The 21,908-nt window shown below is 34.4% G+C and overlaps 1 protein-coding gene across 2 annotated transcripts; it reads right to left on the reverse strand.

The window, feature by feature from the left end:
* Nucleotides 1-20,281: 20,281 nt before the first annotated feature.
* LOC105768194 (hypothetical protein) lies at nucleotides 20,282-21,858 on the reverse strand. Of its 2 annotated transcripts, none has more exons than XM_012587975.2 (3): nucleotides 21,021-21,836; nucleotides 20,677-20,752; nucleotides 20,282-20,568 (listed from the first exon to the last, which is right to left on the reverse strand). In XM_012587975.2, exons 1-3 carry the CDS (start codon nucleotides 21,651-21,653, stop codon nucleotides 20,405-20,407), a joined length of 873 nt encoding a protein of 290 aa, XP_012443429.1. In that variant the 5' UTR covers nucleotides 21,654-21,836; the 3' UTR covers nucleotides 20,282-20,404. The 2 variants fall into 2 exon arrangements, with proteins under 2 accessions (XP_012443429.1, XP_052485347.1); XM_052629387.1 differs by having other exon boundaries at nucleotides 20,397-20,581; nucleotides 21,021-21,858.
* Between the last annotated feature and the right edge of the window lie 50 nt (nucleotides 21,859-21,908).

Here is a 21,908-nt window from a genome sequence, read left to right on the forward strand (position 1 = left end):
AATATAAATAATTATAAAATATGAATGTATATAATATATATATATAAACTATATACAAAAAAATTGTAATAATAATAATAACAAAATACATTACTACATATATATTTAAAACATTTAATATATATATATTATATGCACACATATATACATACAATAATAATATGATAATTAACAGTAATAAACAATAAAAATAACATAATAAAATAAACTAAAAAGCAAATTAAGGACTAAATTAAAATATCAAATGAAGTTGAATGCGAATTTTGAAAATAAAACAAGAAATGGAGTAAATTAAAACAGTGCAATAGATAAAGGAACGAAAAAGTAATTTTCCAACCCACCCTAAAACGCTGCACACTATTGGACCAATTTGAAACGAAAATAAAAGGTGCAATGATTTAGAACAAATAAATAAGTTAATTTTAAAAGCACCAAAATCATGAGGACTAATGGCGAAAATAGTCCATTTTGAACCCTATATAATCCCATTTTAAAACCCTAAAATCACTTCCTTCGCCATTTGAAGATTTGCGTCATGACCTCCCTTTCTCGCCATTCTCCCAACCCCGACCAAATAACGATTTAACGAGGGCGCCGACGACGGTAAGTTCTCATTTCCTTCCCTCTCCGTTTATTATTTTTCAAAACAAAGGAAAACAAAATCAAATGAAAACAATAAAAGAACAGAAAGAAAAACAAAATCTGTTACCTTCCCAAAATCCTTTTCTTTCTCTTGTATTTTCTTATTAATGTTCATACAATATTTTTTTTCCAAAAAGCCTTGCTTTTCTGTTTTCTTTTATTTTCTTTAACTTTCGATCCCAAAAATCTGTCCCCCTTTACATTTTTTATCCTATTTTCTACTGTTATTGATCATTTGTTGCATGTGAAGGAGAACGTGGAAACGGGCGTTTGTGCAATGCTGTTGAACGTCTGAGCGATTTACGCGTAAAGATGGAGCAGTTTCTTTGCGACAAAGGCACCGCCGCTAACTCGCTTAGGGTTCTCATTGTTGAAGATTGTTAGGGCTAGGTATTGGGCCAATGTTGAACTATTGTATTTTGGGCCATTTTTTGGGTTTAAAAGTATTTGGGCTAAGTGTTGTATTTGGGTTTGTATTAAGTTTGGGCCCCGGGCAATAATTGGTATTACAGCTGCCCTTCTTTGCTCGTTGCTGTGTAACGGGAACAGAACAAAGACTTTAAGATGGCCAATTTTACCCGGGCATACTGAACCTTAGCGCTCTTCAAGTAGCCTCATTCCAACCTACCGCGTCTTCAGAGGTATAGGAATCGGTGCTTCAATCCACTCCACTGCAACATTAAGGAGGTAGGACTTGTACCCTGTAACTTCTCAAAAGAACAAAATTTGCTATATTTAGTCTACTCCATTGCAACTTTAGGGAGATATGACTTGTAGCTTCAATTTATTCCACTGAAAGTTGACGCGACCTGCTCCTTTGCAATTCATAGAGATAAGATCCGTGGTGTTAATCCGCTCCACTGAAACTTCAGGGAAATAGGATTATCTTCTTCAATTTATCCAATTACAATGTCGAGGAAACAAGATCCGCCGTCATCAGTCTACTCCACTACTGCTTAGGGAGATAAGATCTGAAATCTTCAATCTATTCCACTGCCAACCAGGGGGATAGAATTACTGGCTTCAATGTACTCCACTGTAACCCCAGGGAGGTAAAATTAGCCATCTTCGATCTGCTCCACTACCGCTTAAGGAGATAAGATCTGAAATCTTCAATCTATTCCACTGCCAACCAGGGAGATAAAATTACGGCTTCAATGTACTCCACTGTAACCGCAGGGAGGTAAAATCTGCCATCTTCGATCTACTCCACTACCGCTTAGGGAGATAAGATCTGAAATCTTCAATCTATTCCACTGCCAACCAGGGAGATAGCATTACTGGCTTCAATGTACTCCACTGTAACCTCAGGGAGGTAAAATCTGCCATCTTTGATCTACTCCACTACTGCCTAGGGAGATAAGATATGTAATCTTCAATCAATTCCACTGCTGCCCAGGGAGATAGAATTACTGGATTCAATGTACTCCACTGTAACCACAGAGAGGTAAAATCTGCCATCTTCGATCTGCTCCACTAATGTCTAGGGAGATAAGATCTGAAATCTTCAATCTATTCCACTGCCAACCAGGGAGATAGAATTACGGCTTCAATGTACTCCACTGTAACTACGAGGAGGTAAAATCCGCCATCTTCGATCTGCTTCGCTGTCTATGCAGGAAGGTAAGATCTAAAATCTTCAATCTATTCCACTGCTGCCCAGGGAAGTAGACTTACTGGCTTCAATGTACTCCACTGTAACCACAGGGAGGAAAATCATCATTTTGATCGCTCCACTCATCGCTTAGGGAGACAAGATCTGAAATCTTCAATCTATTCCGCTGCTGCCCAGGGAAGTAGAATTACTGGCTTCAATGTACTCCACTGTAACCACGAGGAGGTAAAATCCGCCATCTTCGATCTGCTTCGCTGTCTATGCAGGAAGGTAAGATCTAAAATCTTCAATCTATTCCGCTGCTGCCCAGGGAAGTAAAATTACTGGCTTCAATGTACTCCACTGTAACCACAGGGAGGTAAAATCCGCCATCTTTGATCTGCTCCACTACTGCTTAGGGAGACAAGATCTGAAATCTTCAATCTATTCCGCTGCTTCCCAGGGAAGTAAAATTACTGGCTTCAATGTACTCCACTGTAACCACATGGAGGTAAAATCTGCCATCTTTGATCTGCCCCACTACTGCTTAGGGAGACAAGATCTGAAATCTTCAATTTGCTTCTCTGTCAATACAGGAAGGCAAGATCCGCCATTTTCGACCTACTCCACTGCTGCCCAGGGAGACAAGGCTGGTATCTTCGATCTGCTTCGTTGTCAGTACAAGAAGGCAAGATCTGCTATATTCAGTCTGCTCTGCTGCAAACTTAGGAAGGTAAGGCTGAAGTTTCACCGGTTTGTCCTCTGAGGAACATGACCTGTATAATTCAACTTATGAACCTAATTATGCCTAGTGATTAGGATATCATGATCAGAATGAATTAAATGCTCCTAACTAGACATGTGTGAATGGTGTTTGCATAAATGCAAAATTTTACTCTCCGAGAATGATCCCGCTTAGGTTGTCATTACTCGAAGTTTATTAAAGTCGTATCACTGACGTGCTACAACGTCTTTTGTTCGGATCACATTTCTAAAGAAACGCTTGATCAAATTACCCCCCACTGTAAACCTCAAAGATTCATCCATTGGGACGTAAAATTTGTACCATCTTTCTCCCGCTGTAACCCAATGGTAGAAAAAATTGGTCTTTTCTCAATCCTCATCTATCGCAATTCAAGAATGCAAAATGTGAAGCTCTTTGGTCTTTCATACCAATCTCAGGGTGTCATACAAAACGCCTATGCACGAATAAGGGATTCTTCTCTCCAAAGAAACCCCTTTTTATTACTTGGTGATTATTGCTTGCTTGTTCATCTAAGCCTTGCCACCAACCTATCATCCTGTCATTTTGTTCAATGTATTCGACAACAAAATCAAAAAGAAAGTCCTAATTTAGACTTTTCCTTCTCAGATTTCCAACCTTTAAACCTAGTGCGTTATAAACAACAGTCCTGTTTCAGGCTCCTATATTGTTTAGAAACTTCTAGAGTAATATGCAAAACTTCCCTTGTGAAAGTTTTATTAGTCCATTAATCATTATTCCAATGCAACATGCTTGCAAAAATGTCATAACAATAGATAAGAATAAAGTTAGTTTTGAGCATAGCTCGAAATGAATAAATTATCAAAAATAGTAAAGAAGGATAACAACGAAATTGATTGGGAATGCGTATCTTGGAAAAGAATGAAGTATTCAAAGAATAACAAATTCAAAATAAATAGTATGGAGACGAGGTGCACCAGATGTCGCAGCTTGAACTTCTCTGTACAAACTTCTTGAAGACCATTTTGAGTTTGACATGTGTTTTGGAGATCTACATTACTCTGTCGATGCCTCAAGATGTCGCGTACCCTTACCCGCTGACTAAGGCATATCAAGATCACAGTATGCCCCATTCTAATCAACATTTGAGCTGCTCTGATTACCTCATGCCCATTCTAATCAATATTTGAACCGCCCTTTTCGGGTTTTCAACTAAAATCCCCTTTGGTCTAAGGCGCCCTTTACGGGTTTTCACCTTAACCTCTCCATTTTACTTTTCAATTTTTCATTTTTTTCACTTTTTCATTTCTCATCATCTTTTTTTTTTTTGCGACTCAAAGTGCCCTTTGCGGGTTTTTACCTTGGTCATCTCCTTCTTTAAGCGAAGCATTTCTTAATTGATTCTGAGTTTACAGGATTAGACAAGTTTTTACTATCCATCTCACTCAAGATCAGTGCTCCTCCGGAAAATGTCTTCTTTACAACATAAGGACATTCCCAATCTGGCACTCATTTTTCTCTAAATCTTTTTGTAGAGGAATGATCTTTTTCAATACCAGGTCTCATTCGTGGAATTCTCTAGGACGAACCTTTTTGTTGTAAGCTCGCATTATCCGTTTTTGGTACATCTGACCGTGACGAATAGCCTTTTTCCTTCAATTAAGTTCAACTGATCTTATCGAGATTGGATCTTCATCCTACTTCAGCTCAGCCAATACCCGGAGAAAAAGAATTTCAACTTCAATGGAAAACTATGATAAGCTAAAGAGAAAGGCATTGCCCCAGCGGGGTTCTTTTTTCTTTTCTTTTCTTTTCTTTTCTTTTTCCCCTTTTTTTGTTTTTTTCTCTCTTCTTTTTTTTGGATTGAATCTGCACTTATAGGATTAGGCAAGTCCTGGTCATTTCTTTCGATCAGAATCAATATTATTCCAGATAAGGTCTTCCTCGTAAGATCTTCCACTTCAATTAGGATGAAATCCAACAAGAATACAGAAAAATGACAACTTGACTTCAACGGAATAAGCCAGAGAAGAAGGCATTGCCCCGACAAAGAATTCTAACTACATCGTTCATGATATGAATCTTGAACATACTGTATATTTTTAACGTGCTATTGCTCAGATTACAATATCAGTGCTTAACCTGGGCATATCCTGGTATAACCATACGAAGACATCTTTGAACTCTTGAAGTAACTTAACATGGTCTTACTTCGTTTCTCCGGTTATGCATGTTCTCTTAAAGTCACAATCTCCATTGTCCCTTCAAGAGGTAAAATTTGTTCTCTTCTTGCTCTACCATCCTCAACAAGTCTGGAGATAGGCTACGATCTATGTCATCTTCAAAGTCATGAGATCCCTCTAAACACATGTCACGCTCAAAAAGAGATTCTAAATCTGTAGCAGTGTCATTCATGTCATTGATATCTAGGGGCCCATAATAAATACCAAAGAATATACAAAAGAATGTATAAATTTATGAATAGTTATCTGTACAGTATGATTATGAATTAAATGAATGAATGATTTGGAAGAAAATCCAAAAGAATGAAAGAATCTAGAATTATTCGAAAAGAATGAAAGAATATTGGCTCAAAAATGAATGCAAAGATGTATTCATAGAATAATGACGTTCAAACATGAGCCTATTTCACAATGGAATTCTTATTGTTTCTAGGCTAAAAGCAACAAGTGTGTTTTGAACATTACCCTAAGTAAGCTCTAAATGCTATAGAGATTTCTTCTACAGTCTGTTTATTTAAAACACTCCCAAATTTATAAGGGTGAATATCTAACAAGGTCTCTTTTTAATTATGTCTTCATGTATGTCATTGATGTGAACGCTTCCTAACATCTCTTCATACATCGCATACACCCCATTATCAAATATGATTAGGTAGCGAATTTTCTGCACTGGATGAGTCACCCAACTTGACAATACCCATGTTGATGAATTTTTCAACTAGCTTTTTGAAGGTAATGCAATTCTCTATTGAGTGCTCTGTAATTCCCGCGTGGTAGTCACATTGCGCGTTCACATCATACCACTTAGGATACGGAGGTTGTGGAGGTTTTAAGTAATGAGGAGCAACAACATGCGCATCGAACAAGCTTTGATACAGCTCCTTATAGGACATCGAAATTGGTGTGAACTGGAGCTTCTCAGTACCTGGCTTCACACATGATTCTTGTCTTGATGAACCCTGCTGATTAGTAACCACCTTTCCTGGCTGATTCACCGTAATCGATTTGTTGTACATGTTCACGCTGTTCACCTCATTTTCTTCTTCCTTTGGGGCTTGATTTCTGTTATTTCCTCCAGCATCAATCTTTCCGCTCCTAATGGCACTCTCAATTATCTCACCACTCATAACTATGTCAGAAAAGCTTTTTGTGGCACTTCCCAACATATGTGTGATGAATGGGGCCTTCAACGTATTTATAAAGAGCATCACCATTTCTCTTTCAAGGAGCGGTGCTTGGACCTGAACTGCAACCTCCCTCCATCTCTAAGCGTACTGCCTGAAACCTTCAGTCGACTTCTTCTCCATGTTTTGCAAAGTAATTCTGTCAGGAACCATTTCTGCCACATGACTGTACTGCTTCATAAAAGCCTGTGTCAAATCCCTCCAAGAACTAATCTTAGCACGGCTCAATTGATTATACCATTTAGACGCTGCCCCCGTGAGGCTATCCTGAAAACAGTGTATCAATAACTGCTTATTATTAACATACCCAGCCATTCGTCTACAAAACATGGTAATGTGGGCCTCAGGGCAACTGGTCCCATTATACTTCTCGAATTCTGGCATTTTGAACTTGTGAGGGAGCACTAAATCCGGTACCAAACTTAAATCCTTAGCATCAATCCCATGGCATTTTTCAGTAGTTTCCATTGCTTTGAATTTCTCCTCAATCCACTTCCATCTTTCCTCCAATTGCTTTGGTAATTCCTCTTTTGTTCTCTCTTTTTCAACTGCTTCATCGAAATCAGGAATAATAGGATTAGTAGGATTGTTCTCAAGACTAAAGCCTGATCCGACCTGGAAATTCATTGACCTCGAAGCATCGGCCTGAAATTGTTGGGGCCTAATCGTAACAGAATATTTACGGGGGTACACTTCCACTTGGTGCTGCATATGTAGAGGAGTGAAGCCTGGAGGATACTGGAGTCCATCCTCACATTCCTCTTCAATATTTGTTACAGGGCTCTTTCCCTTATCTTTTCCTTTAGTCAACAATTGCGTTAACTTTGTCATCATGCTTCCTTGTGATTTCTCCATTTTATCTATCAAACTTTGTTGAATCTTCTCGAGTTGTTCCTTCATTTGCTGCTGAAGCTGATCCTGCGTTTCTTTTTGAAACTGCTCGAGCTTTTCCAACCTTTGGTCCATATTTTTTAATTTCGCTCTTGTACCATAACGGTGCTGGGTTGGCTGGTTGGTTTCTAGGTTAACTGAGGAATAATTTTAATTAATCAGAACCCTTTAATAGTTTTTAATGCATATGATGCGATGTATGAGAATGAATGCAAAAAGAGACGTTGATTTTGATTCAATTCCATTTAGAAAACTTTACTAGTAGACAAATTTCTTTACATAAAGCGGATATATATATACGGCTTTGCCCTCATACTCCAGGTGAAAACATCTTCTCCTTCTTCATCTGGATGCCCAGATAAATCTTGAGAATTCTTCAAAAGGGGTATCTCCTCTACCTCCTTTTTGCTTGATCTTGGTTATAATCCAACGTCTGCCCATCCCCGCAATGCTCCTCAGCTTCTTTAAGGCAGTTGGAATGTTAGAAACTCCTGAACAATCAACTTGACCTTGAGGCACGAAGTAAAGTCATGTATTCCTCCATCACCCTTCTTGTATTTCTCGAAATATATTCAGGCAGCCGTACTATTTTCCATTTTATCAAGAAACCCGTTTTCTTATGATAGGCTTTCTAAATTAGTAATCAAACTTGAATCAACATCTCTTTTCTAAAATGCAAATGCAATGCAATCAAAAACAAAACAAAACGGGTTAGTATCAGGTATAAACATTTAATCCAATACAATCAAGAAATAATAAAAACTCCTAGTCAGGTATCTACTAAGGTTTAGAGTAATTCTACCTAGGGTAAGTTCCTAAGGTTCACTATATGCGGTTTTGGCTTCTAGAGTAAGGGTACCCGAACCAACAGATTCCTCGATCCTCACCCATTATAGGCACATATGGACCGAGTTCGGTTCAGGGGAATACATTTCCCTATGGCTACACGGAGATGAAAATCTCACGAAGACATAGGTACGGATGTATCCCGAAAGCGATCCACTACCCTGCACGGAGGTGAAAACCTCACGAAGGACTAGCTTCTCACTCCCACTTAGAGGGGTAAAATTGACCATGAAATGCAAAATGCAAATAAGCTAACAGCCTTAAGCTAATCAAGCAAATATATAACAATGAAAAATCAATGAATGCAAAAGGGAAATCATGGTTTAAAAAATCTTTAATTCTCGACAAAAAGATACCAAATAATCAATTATGGCTCGACTCTCAAAAATCCCCAGTGGAGTCGCCAAGCTGTCAAAACCATTTTTTTGAAAACAAAAATAAGTTATCGACTTTAAAAACAAAAATTGGAGTCGCCACCGATCCTTTATTAAGGTGTGATCGGCTCACCAAAAAAACAATTCTGGTCTGCAAAATTTGAGAAAACAGGTTCGGGAGTCAGTTACGCACGAGGAAAGGTTAGCACCCTCGTAACGCCCAAAAATCGGTACCAAATTTGATTATTTAATATCTTGATGTCGAAAATTTGAAAAGAGTTTAAAAAATTTTAACCCGTGAATGTATTAAAATGACAAAACATTCTCATTTCAAAGAAATAAAACACTACACCCAGTAAGTTAGGGCACAATATTTTAAATCTTCAAAATACCGAATATTACTTTTTGTTTTAGAAATTCTTATTTCGAGATGACGAAATGTCACGACCAGTAAGTTAGGACCCGACATTTTACATTCCCGAGAATAAGCTTTTATTTGAAAATTGCAAATTTATTGTGAAATAAATACTTAGCTTGCTAAATTCATCGAAAAAAATGATCACGATCCAGTAAGTAGGACACGATCTTTCTCGAGAATCATGATTGCCAAATATTAAAATGTTTTTAAAAAAAAACAATTTTTATATTAACAAAACCAAAAATATACTTTCTTTTAAAGTATGATAAAACGTTCGTGCATATATATACAAAAATCACGAAAATGAATCAATAATACAATGTACATGCATTTTAAAAAATAATAAACATAATAATGAATAAACATAATATATTAGTAATTATCAAAAATATGGACATATGTATATAAAAAATTTAAAATATATTTATAAAGGTATAGAATAATATATATCTATGTATACGTATATATAAAAATATTTGGATCATAAAATATAGAAAACATATATATATTATAAAAGTATATACGCATACATATGTATATAAGGCTAAGAAAAATAAAATAATAATAAAATCTATGATATGTACATATTATAAAATTGTATAAACATATGAATTATAAAACAGGAAAATATAAATAATTATAAAATATGAATGTATATAACATATATATATAAACTATATACAAAAAAATTGTAATAATAATAATAACAAAATACATTACTACATATATATTTAAAACATTTAATATATATATATATATTATATGCACACATATATACATACAATAATAATATGATAATTAACAGTAATAAACAATAAAAATAACATAATAAAAATAAACTAAAAAACAAATTAAGGACTAAATTAAAATATCAAATAGAAGTTGAATGCCGAATTTTGAAAATAAAAACAAGAAATGGAGTAAATTAAAACAGGTGCAATAGATAAAGGAACGAAAAAGTAATTTTCCAACCCACCCTAAAACGCTGCACACTATTGGACCAATTTGAAATGAAAATAAAAGGTGCAGTCAGATTTAGAACAAATAAATAAGTTAATTTTAAAAGCACCAAAAATCATGAGGACTAATGGCAAAAATAGTCCATTTTGAACCATATATAATCCCATTTTAGAACCCTAAAATCACTTCCCTTCTGCCATTTGAAGATTTGCGCCGCAGCCTCCCTTTCTCTGCCATTCTCCTAACCCCGACCAAATAACGACGAACGAGGGCGCCCGACGACGGTAAGTTATCCTTTCCTTCCCTTCTCCGTTTATTATTTTTTCAAAAACAAAGGAAAACAAAATCAAATGAAAACAATAAAAGAACAGAAAGAAAAACAAAATCTATTACCTTCCCAAAATCCTTTTCTTTCTCTTGTATTTTCTTATTAATGTTCATACAATATTTTTTCCAAAAGCCTTGCTTTTCTGCTTTCTTTTATTTTCTTTAACTTTCGATCCCAAAAATCTGTCCCCCTTTACATTTTTTATCCTATTTTCTACTGTTATTGATCATTTGTTGCATGTGAAGGAGATCGTGGAAATGGGCGTTTGTGCAAGGTCTTTGTTGAACGTCTGAAACGACGACGTAAGCGATGGAACAGTTCTTTGCGACAAAGTATGCCGCTACTCGCTTAGGGTTCTCATTGTTGAAGATTGTTAGGGCTAGGTATTGGGCCAATGTTGAACTATTGTATTTTGGGCCATTTTTTGGGTTTAAAAGTATTTGGGCTAAGTGTTGTATTTGGGTTTGTATTAAGTTTGGGCCCCGGGCAATAATTGGGTATTACATTTAGCATTCCAAAATATTCTTGAAATCCCTAAAACTTTTACAAATCAAACCGTTGGATCCTTAAAACTTTTAGAAACAAAAAAAGCTTCAACAATCGTGAGCAGTTTTCATAACCCAAAATCGAAAGTTAGGTGCTTTCTTATTTGGTTTGTTGGGAAAATAAATTCCATTTTTGGTTTGATTTGTTGGTTATTTGTGATTCATTATTGCAATTTTAGTGTCACAATGTAGGGTTTGTTTTGTCGATTTGTGATGGGATCTTTTTTTTTTTTGAATAATTGATCAAGGGATTTTTCTACATCCCTAATCCCTTAGAACCAAATCGTGAAATCCTTAATCTTTCTGGAAATTATTATTTTTCTTCCTTGTTGTCTGAAATCATGGATTCACATAGTTCACATAGTCAATCTAGAGGTTGGGTAATGCATGGTTCAAATGGTTTGAAGAAAAAATCGTCATATGCAAATATTGTTGCTTCATCGCGAGGGGAGTATGTCTACGATGGTCCAGCAGTAAAATGTCACTGCAATAAGTTAGCTCCAAGAGACACTTCATGGAGCGATTTTAATCTAGGGAGGAGACTTTATGGTTGTTCAAATTTTTGGGTAAGTGAAGAATTTTTATTTGCAAATTGAGCTTGAGCTCAACTTTGATGATTTCATAAATCTCACTATTTGTCTTGTTTTCATTTTGGATTATTTCAATTTGGCTGAATTGGGATTTGTTTGTAGGACGGTGGTTGTAATTTCTTCAAGTGGTATGATGGGAAAATGTGTGACCGTGCACTGAGTTACTGCGTCAATTGCGTGATAGTGAACGAAATATTTTGAAGGATAATTTAGCAATTAGAAAGAACGTTATGGATTTGGTTGCATTTGATGATAACCATAATGGTGGCAATGGTGTTGTTGACATTGAGGTTGAAGGAGGTAGATCAATTTGTGGTGTTGAAGGAGAAGTAGCATTAAGGAAGAAAATGTTGACCATGAAGCAAAAAATTAAGTTATCAAGAAAGAGAAGGCAATGTATAAGATATTATTTTCTTGCTCTATGTTATGTATTGTATGGATCACCATAGGTTTCTTTTTTGGCAGTAATGGTAAGAGGCATATGCAGTTAGCAGTTGCAAATGTTGATTGACAAATATTGGTTGTTTTTTATGTAATTTAACATTATGCTTGGAAGTAATGACCAATATTTGTTGTTTATGCCTAATTTAATTTAGCTTAGTAAATAATGTAGTAACAATAAACATAAGACTAAAAGGACGACCTTGATAATTTAAGCATATGATTTCCCCATTGCGATTTGGATAAATGTATGCAGCTAGCAGTTGCAAATGTTGATTAACCAATATTGGTTGTTTTTTTTATGTAATTTAACATAATGATTGGAAGTAATGGCTAATATTTGTTGTTTATGCCTAATTTAATTTAGCTTAATAAATAATGCAGTAACAATAAACATAAGACTAAGAAGACAAATTTGATCATTTAAGCATATGATTTCCCCTTTGCAATTTGGATAAATGTACTTTACAAAAGCATATGATTAGTCTATACACCATTCACCCTATACACTATTCATGCTATACAAGCCAAAAACCAGAATGTGAGTAAGCTATACATGAACCAAAAAAAAACCAACATATTGGTTTTCAATACAACAAAATAACATTCAACAATGGTGTATTCCAAAACCAGAATGTTGTAGGCTCAAAATGTGACTACGATCTTCTATTCTAAAACCAAAATGTTGTAGGCAAAATACCTTACACTGTTCTTTTTAGATCATGAGCTATCGTGAGATGGTCCTACGAAATAGAAACAGATACAAATAGATAAATGAATTATGGCACCCTGGATAAAATGATTTTCTTGACAAAGGAACTTCGCAGACAGAAAACTATTGCAATAAGAGACTTGTGTTTTTATGGACATATTTATAGAAGGTTATATACACAGTCATGAAGTGAATTATGGCATGATTTAGCATACAACATAAAGAAAAGGATAGCATCCCTAGTTCCAGAGAAAACACAATAAATATATATAATGAAGTTGTATTTTTTCCATGTAAGATTGTACAAGTTCAAAAGCAAGTAGTGAATCACAAGACAAACAACAGAAGCCATTCAAAACAAAATAACGGTGATTTACTCATGTTTCCTGCAACTGATTCTTATGTTCCCAAGTGGTCGAAAGGAGCATTTCACTTGTTATTTCGCAACTTGGGTGTTGAAGAAGTTTGTCCACTACCATCTTGGCATGAAGCTGTCGTCATGCTCCTTGTGGTTCTACCAGACTACAAGAGTATTTTATATTAATATTAACACAATATATAATGTTTGATCAATAGTAAAAGCAAGAAACTTACATAAAATGTTTACTTTCCCTTAGATTTATCTGAGGTAGTTGACATTTTAACAGAAGATTTCCTTTCTTTTTTTAGGTGGTTGTGTATCTTGCTGCAAAAAATAGACCATAATCATTGGTTAGATAAAATAAAATAAAAAATTTACTCAATATGTATAACCGAATAACAACACTGTACCTGTTTCAAATTTGTGCAAGACCGCTTGTTATGGCCATGTTGGCCATATTGAGTACATGTCATGAGTAGACATTTCCTACTCAAATGACCAGGCTTTAATTTCTTTGGTTCATCTTTGGCCATCCTCCTATTCTTTTTGGGCCTCCCAAGCATCTTCTTTTCAATAGAAGGTAGCACTGGCTCAATACAAAATTTTCCCAATCATGTGGCCCATTTATGAGCTGCATTGGAAAAGAGTAAGCTTCCTTGTAGGTATCAATGTGATAATATTCATGCAGATATTCATCTGGTTGAAGCCTTAAGTGATACATGGCAGCACATGCATGGGAACATGGAATCCCACTAATGTACCAACTTCTACAATTACATATCCTTTGACTTAGGTCCATTGTATATTGATAACTTCCTTTCCTCAACTCACATCCATTTTCACAATTCCATATCAGTTGCCACTCTACACAGTCTTTCTTGCCGGTATCAAACTTAGCTTTCACCAATGGACCATAATTTTGCTTCGATCCATTACATAACTTCCTTTTTTGTACTATCCTAGTCATCATCTTGGTCCTAATATCCTCAAGCATTCTGATAATTCTTTTGACCTAGCTTCAACAATGCTTGAATTGAATGCTTCACACAAATTGTTGTCAACTATATTTGATTTACAAGTAGTCCCCAAAAATGCCCTAGTCCACATCTTTGGAGACTTTTTCATCAAATTATCGTAAGCATCCTTATCTTTCTTCTCCAGTGCTAAACATATATCCTCCCACTCCCTTTCAGTTGTGCACTTCACAATATGCTAGAAATCACTCATAAGATTTCTCTAACTTCCTCCCTGACCAATTGCAAACACGTGCCTCGTACAATTCCTATGCTCTACCCTTGGTAGTATGTTAGAAATTACAATCCCAAGGCCCTAATTCAAAATAATGAACGAGATAGATTGTTAGAAAATTTTAGTTAAATATAAATAATAGATTAAAAAATAATACCAAGCTTAAAATTGCATATTTACTAACCTTTTGTTGGTCACTGATAATTATGTACCCATACCCATCTTCTAAGCCCAAATCAATTGATAGGAGACTGAGAAACCATGCCCATGAATCAGTGCACTCCACTTCAACCACAGCCCATGCAATAGGGAACATTTGGTTGTTTGCGTCCCTTCCAACAGTTGTGAGAAATTCACTCTTAAATGAGCCTTTTAGGAAGCAACCATCTAGCCAATGAGTAGCCTACACCCCACTTTTCAACCTCTCTTTAGTGCATCAAAGCACACATAATACCTCTTAAAATGAGGAACAGAGTCTGTTGTCACCCTTTGAACAGCCATTTTTATTATTCTTCCTGGCATCTTTGACCTTAACTCATGAGCATAGTCCCATAGCAAGCCAAATTTCTCCTTATGATTCCCAACCATTTTCTCATTCACTATTTTCTTTACTCTATAACAATAGTCAATGGTCACATTTACATACATCTTAGAAACACATCTTCTTTGAATTTCCCGCAGCTTCATCTTAAGGTGATCCTTGATAGTTGCTTCAAAATGTTGGGCAACCATAGCAACAGTCACCATTTTATTCTTAAAAGTAACCAAACAATGGTGCTTATCCTGAAACGTTTTTATTTACAAGCATTTCGCAACAGGACTGTAGCTAGCCCTAATTCTCTATGAACAGTTAGGGGAAGCAATGCACCTCACAACAACCCTTTTCGGTTCATTCTTAATAAACTTTAGTTGTCTTCTACATTCTTTGGAGTATTTTCAAATTGCACACTTAAAATGTTTGCCATCCTTAAACAATATTCCCAGACTAAATTTTAACTTATTATTGTATAAGGGAAACTTGCATGTTCTTCATCTTCATCGGACCCAACCAAGCTTCATGTTTTTCATCTTCATCGAACCCAACCATCCTCTTCTCCACTACTTCTCTCAGCAATATTATCCTCTCCAACAGTAGACCCTAAACTAATATGTCCACCACTTCCCATACCAATATACTCATCTACCTCAATGCCAGTAGCAAACACACCCTTCCCATTAGCTTGTACCTCTCCTACATCACCCTCCCTACCAGATTCTACCTTTTCTAAATCACCATCACCATCAGTTTCTACTCCTTCATCATCACTCTCCCCATCAACTTCCACCCCTTCAACATCACCCTCCTCAATAGTCAACAGAAAAATTTCACCTACAATTATAGGGTTATCAACCTCATGTTCAACATATAAGTCAATCTCTTTAAACTTGACCCAAAAGTCTAACATGGCTATGGTGGAAGTGTAATCATAAATCACCCTTAGATTATTTTGTAACCCTACTGTGCCAGACTCATGAAAATATATTAACATGACAATGTTAAACCCTAACCCAATTTTCACTATTTTACATAATTCAAAATAAGATAATGTGTCTGGGTCCTCTTTAAGCCTAATCACTTCCCCACCTACATATCTAACATATGGGTCCTTTACAAAGTGCCTACCCACATGCAAAATAATATAATATTCCTCATTTGATGACATCAGCAAAAAACAGTAACACATTGTAAGTAAAAAACATTAAAAAAATAAAACAGTAACACAGGTCTACAATTTTAACATCTTTTCTAAGAAAAAACAATTTTCTTTGAATAAACAAACAATTTTCTAAGCAAAAAACATTAAAAAACTCACTACCTACATCGAGACCACTTCTGTGAATACAATACAAAACAGTAACACATGTCTACAATTTTAACATCTTTTTTCTTGGGTAACAAAAATCAATATCATCGGGACCACTGTCGCATCACAAATCAACAAAACAAACTGTACATTGTGGCACTCAAATTGCAATAATAAATCACAAATAACATCTACAATTTTAACAACAGCTTTATCAACAACATTAGGACCACTGTCGTATCACAAATCGACAAAACAAACCCTACATTGTGGCACTGAAATTGCAATAATAAATCACAAATGACCAACAAATCAAACCAAAAATAGAATTTATTTTCCCAACAAACCAAATACGAAAGCACCTACCTTTTGATTTTGGGTTACGGAAACTGCTCACGATTGTTGAAGCTTTTTTGTTCCTAAAAGTTTTAGGGATTCAATGATTTGATTCGTAAAAGTTTTAGGGATTTCAAGAATATTTCGAAATGCTAACGATTTAGGGATTTAAAGATTTTAAAGATTCAATGAAGATTTCAGAGGTTATGGATTTGGAGAATTTCACGATTTGGGGATTTTAGAAGTTGGGAAAAAAGTTTCGAATTTGGGGGTCTGGGGATTTAGGGTTTTTTTGTTTTATGTTTATTAAATTTGTTTAATTTTTTTGCCACGCCAGCGTTATTATTTTAATGTCTGCCACATCATCAATCAATTGGAATGCCACATAGACCCATTTTTTTATTGGCTGTTAACTAACGGTCAACTGACGGTTACCATTTCAATTGGTTGATATCTGAAAAATCTGTTACATTAAGGGCCGATTTCAAAAAATAAAAAAGTTAGGGGCATATATCCAAAAGGCCCCAAAGGTTGAGGGCTTTTTTTGCAATTATGCCTTTAACTTTTGAATACACCAATAGTTACTAGAAAGAGTGTTACAATGGCTTTTTATCTTCTTTTGCTTTTTCTTTTACCACCTGAATTTGTACTTTTTCCAGGGCTCCATTATTAAACAGTTTGCAGAAGTTAAAGTTGGGTCTAATGTTAGATACTTCATTAGCATGGAAGCCTAAAAGTTGTAGTTATAATAGTTTATCTATTTTTGTTTTACAAAAGAAGTTATGGTTTACGGGTATCAAAGTGTTAAAATTCAAAAAAACTTACTCTCTTTTTTTAATTAGGAATGTTATACCTACCTCAGCTTGAATATGTGGCAGCACGAGTAATGATTCAGACGGTACTCACAGATGGTTCCCCACTTTATATTCTTGACAGTGATCACTCAAATGGGCATTCGTGGCTAGCCATCTGTTTACTTTGTACCACCCGCAAGAGACCATTCGTTTTTATCCACCAAGGGAACTACTAAAAGATCACTAAAGCATAACAAACTCATACTACGTCAACAAGGAGAATGTCAAAGCAAAATCACACAGTTTTACGCTTGACGACAACTGACGTATAATGGAATTGTTACCTAGATTGGCGGTCGAACCGGTTAGGTCACTCGTTTTCGGTTTGTCTGATTTAATCAAATAAATTATTAAAAAAGTAATAAATTTTAAAAAAATAGAGGAAACTAGTTCAAGTAGTTTTTTTTTTACCTCGATTGAATCAATTTGTACTGATTTGCAGGTCAAACGATCAACCCATCTATCTGGACCAATACCTCGATTGGCTTCCAATTCAATCAATTCGACCGATCGATCTGATTCGATTCTAATCTTTTAAGTGGAGTTAGTTTATCTACAATAACTTGGTCATATTTAATATTTGTACTTTTAAAATGCTTAATTTTTTGCACATTTAATGAAAAATGTACAATATTTGTTGAATTGTACAAAAATACTAAGAGATTGCTACATGTTTTAAAAAGTAAGGCCCATCAATTTATAATAATAATTAAAAGAAAAAGGCTTAGGATTAAGAAAAGCACATTTCAAAAAGTAGAAGTGAGATTAAATGTATAAAAAGAAAACATAGTGATAAAATTATCTTTTATTTCAGTTTGTCAATCTTTAAAAGTTTTATAAAAGATGTGTATGTTGACCCAAAAAACAGAAGTGTTAAACAATTGAGCTAACACTTAAAATTCATTAGTTTTACTGAAATATATATTATAGGGAAGCTCAAAGGGATTTGCAGTATCAAAACAATGTGGGAGAATCATGGCATTGGCCTAACCACACTTTCACTTTTCTTTTTAATTAAAAGAGAACATGGATGGTGTAATATGAAAATGGAATGTAGAAATAATTAGTGAATGGAAGGAATACATGACTTATAGTGTTATATTGTTTGGTTTCATCAAATAATTCATAAGGACTAAAATGAAGATATAATTCTACTCTTTTATACGGGTGAATAAAATTCGATTCGATTCGAAACAATTTAAAAAGAATTTGAATTTCGAGTTGTTCGAGTTATTTGAGTCAATTCCAATAAGTAATTCGAGTTTCGAGTTCAAGTCAAGTTGAATTTTTCAATTTGAGTAACTCGAATAATTCGACTATCAAATTGGTGTAAATTCTCCTTTGGTCCATGTCAATTTTGAAAATGAGCAAATTGGTCTCTCTCAACAAAAATTACAATAAAAAATTTAAAATAATTTTTAAAAATTCAAAATATTTATAAAAATTCTAAAGAATATATAAAGAAAGTCTAAAATAATAATTTTGGGACCTAAATAAGTTAATTAATGATTCAAGTTTATCATACTAATATATTATTATTATTATTATTATTATTATTATTATTTTTCTTTGAAATTTTTTTAAAATTTATGTGCTCTAACATGGAATTAGTTATACTGTAACAAGATTTTAATTTGACATGTTTAATTTTTTTAATTTAACTTGAACAATTTCACTTGACTCAACTCGAATTTCATTTCACTCGATTCGATTTGAAAAAAATTCAAATCGAGTTAGAATGATAAAATAGGACTCGTTAACTCGAAATTTTTTCACTCAATTCGATCGAACGCTCACCCCTATCCTCTCATAAAAATTAATATTTTATTTATTACTAATCTTATGAAAACTTAAATAAGTTATATTAGGATAAATTATACTCAAGGTCATTAAACTATTATAAAATTTACGTTTTGGTCACTCAATTTCAAAAAATTACAAAATGATCACTAAACAATTCAAAAGTTTTCATTTAAGTCACTATGCTGGTAAAATCACTATTGTATAGTCTTCTCTGTTCGCACCACCTGCATCAAACAAAAGCTCTCATTCTCATTCTCATTCTCATTCTCTTCTACAATTCAATTTTTTTTATAAAACAACTTTGAATTTCACGAATATGTGAACTAAAATTCAAAAAACTTTCTTCTTCGATCTCCGACACTGACTGTCGGATCGACTTGGATCTAAGGTCTGTTCTTCTACTTGTCGATGGGTACTAATCCACCGTACCAATTGTTGAATTGTAGCTTAGAGCTTGTTAGTTGGACTTTTAAAAAACATTTACAACCCAGTGATTTAAATAAAAACATTTGAATAGCTCAGTGACTTAAATAAAAACTTTTGAATAGTTCAAAAAACATTTTGTAACTTTTTGAAATTAAGTGGCTAAAATGTAAACTCACTAATAGTTTAGTGATCTTAGATGTAGTTTACCCTATTTATTAAATATATAAATTTATTACTATAAATTAGGTTAAAATTTGTAGTCTAATTTATTAAAATAGTTTTATAATTATAATATAATAATATTAAAATATGATTACCAAAATTTTATTAAATATGATAAAATATAAAGTAGTTAATAATAGATATTACAAATTAATAAGTTATACTTTCATTTTTAGAATCAATTTATTATAATATATATGAATAAAAAATTATTAAAATAATGATTTTATTTTTTGCCATCCAATGGTGCATGGAATACTGTTGTTATGTATCACCAAAGAATTGTTATTATAAGAGGGAAGAGAATAAAGATAGACTATTGAATGAGCCTACACCTATCGATGGCTGGGTCACCTTCGGGTTTTATCCCCAAATTTACTTTGAATTTAATTATATACTTTTAAAAATATTTTTATTTGAATTTAATTATAGAAAATATATAAATAATACTACCCAATCAAACTCGATATAACCTAGCGTATAAACAATTTATATTTGGACTTGCCTTACCATCAGCATTCATCACTCCCTCCAACCAACATTAAAGTAGATGAAATTAAGCTGAACTCTTAAACCCAAAGCAAAATTGTTCCAACATTATATTCTCTCATGCTCGCTTTCACCATACCATCCCAACAAAAATCGGCTACTTTTTTTTTTTCACTTTGTTCTAAGATAAAAGAGATTCTGATTCGTTCATCAAATACAAAGTTTCATCATTTACAGATAACTAAAAAAACAACACAGTTCCACAAGCCAATTCTAGTTTATTTTTCTTTAGTTTTGTTCCCATTCAGAGTTCATAATAGAGACAAGCTCTACTTGTTTGTCATATTTGCAGACGAAGCAGCAACAGGCATGGTGGATGTCCAAAACTGTGCACTCTTTACCTTTGAAACACTAGCCAATACCCCTAATGGCGTTACATCTCCAACGATTGTCACCTTCTTAGCTGCGAAGTCGATGTTGAATGATGTAACACCTGAAAATAGAAACTTTTTTAACTTGTCTGTAAATTTTTATGTGGAAAAAAAAAATTAAGGTAAACTAATTAATGGAGATGACAGACAATTTACAAAAACATATATACCTTCCATTCTTGATAAATGTTTCCTCAGTTTTCCTTCACAGCCTTTGCAGTGTAATGACACTCTTAAAACCACTACCTGAAACCCAAAATTTTTTATAGCTTTCAGATTGCAAGATTTAGCTGCAATATTTTCTTTTCAGGGTATTTGATAGGGATGAATTATGAGGGATCAAATTATAGTTTTGGTCCCTCTACTGTGTTTACATTTGTAATTAGAGGGTTAAACTAAGTCATGATCTTATAGAATTAGAGGGTTAAACTAAAACATTAAATTAAATCTAAAATTGGAGCATAGTGTAGGGACCAAAACTACATTTTAACCAGTTAGGAGGAAGGGAGCAAACCTGGTCTTTAGAAGGTTTCTCTGGGGGAGATGATGAAGAAGGTTTTGAAACAATGGATTGATCTTGTTTTATGGCTTGAATCTTGCTTGTTTCAGCAGGGACCAATGCCCAAACTGGATCATAATCCGGTCTTCCATCGAAAAACCCAGAATTATTATTATCACCCAATAGATACCTAGTGGAACCAGGAGGGGTGACGAAATCAACCGCCTTGGTGGCAAAGCTTTTCCTACCAGTTTCTGCATCTTTAATTTCACTTGGCTTCGATGTACTGTTCTTAGACGAACCCTTCTTCTTCTTCTTATGATCATTCAACTTAGCTGACACACCAGAAGAAGAAGAACCCTTTCTTGCATGATCATTGCTTGACTTGCTTGAACACTTTTTTTCATTCTTCTTAAGCTGATGGTAAGGCAAAGGATTGATCGGCGGTGGCTGAGATGTACAAGGGTTAGAAGGTAGAGTTCTGGTAAACCTTTTGGCGTCTCGAATGATGGGGTTGTGACGGTCGATGGCTCGACCGCCGAGTTGGACGGCGGATGCGGAGGAACAAGAGGAGGAAGCTGCTTGATCCATGCTTAAACATACGGCTGTTGAAGCTTGGGATGCACAAAAAATATCCATTTTCTTCATATTTTTTGTGTAGCTGTGGAGGATAAACTAGTGGCCTTAGAAGAAGAGAAAGCAAGTTCCAAAAGGAGATGGGTTGTTTTGCCTTTATGCTCAAGTCCAGGACTATAATCCGAGATAAGGAAAGGGGTTACATGTGTTGGGATTTGTATCTTGGAATCCATAAATGTTATCTTTTAAAAACAATTATATCAAAATTTTAGGTAATTTAGATTCTTTCACTACAAGGACCAAATACAATTGAAGAATCTCATCTTT

The sequence above is a fragment of the Gossypium raimondii genome, chromosome 4 (assembly GCF_025698545.1).
Source record: "Gossypium raimondii isolate GPD5lz chromosome 4, ASM2569854v1, whole genome shotgun sequence".
Taxonomy (NCBI): domain Eukaryota; kingdom Viridiplantae; phylum Streptophyta; class Magnoliopsida; order Malvales; family Malvaceae; genus Gossypium; species Gossypium raimondii.

What these genes read in the sequence shown, in the direction of transcription:
- LOC105768194 (XM_012587975.2), bottom strand. Translation starts at nt 21,653, where the DNA reads ATGAAGAAAATGGATATTTTTTGTGCATCCCAAGCTTCAACAGCCGTA. An exon ending in AGAAACCTTCTAAAGACCAG is followed by an intron (nt 20,753 to 21,020) that starts GTTTGCTCCCTT and finishes TTTGGGTTTCAG; the next exon opens with GTAGTGGTTTTAAGAGTGTC. An exon ending in ACATTTATCAAGAATGGAAG is followed by an intron (nt 20,569 to 20,676) that starts GTATATATGTTT and finishes TTCTATTTTCAG; the next exon opens with GTGTTACATCATTCAACATC.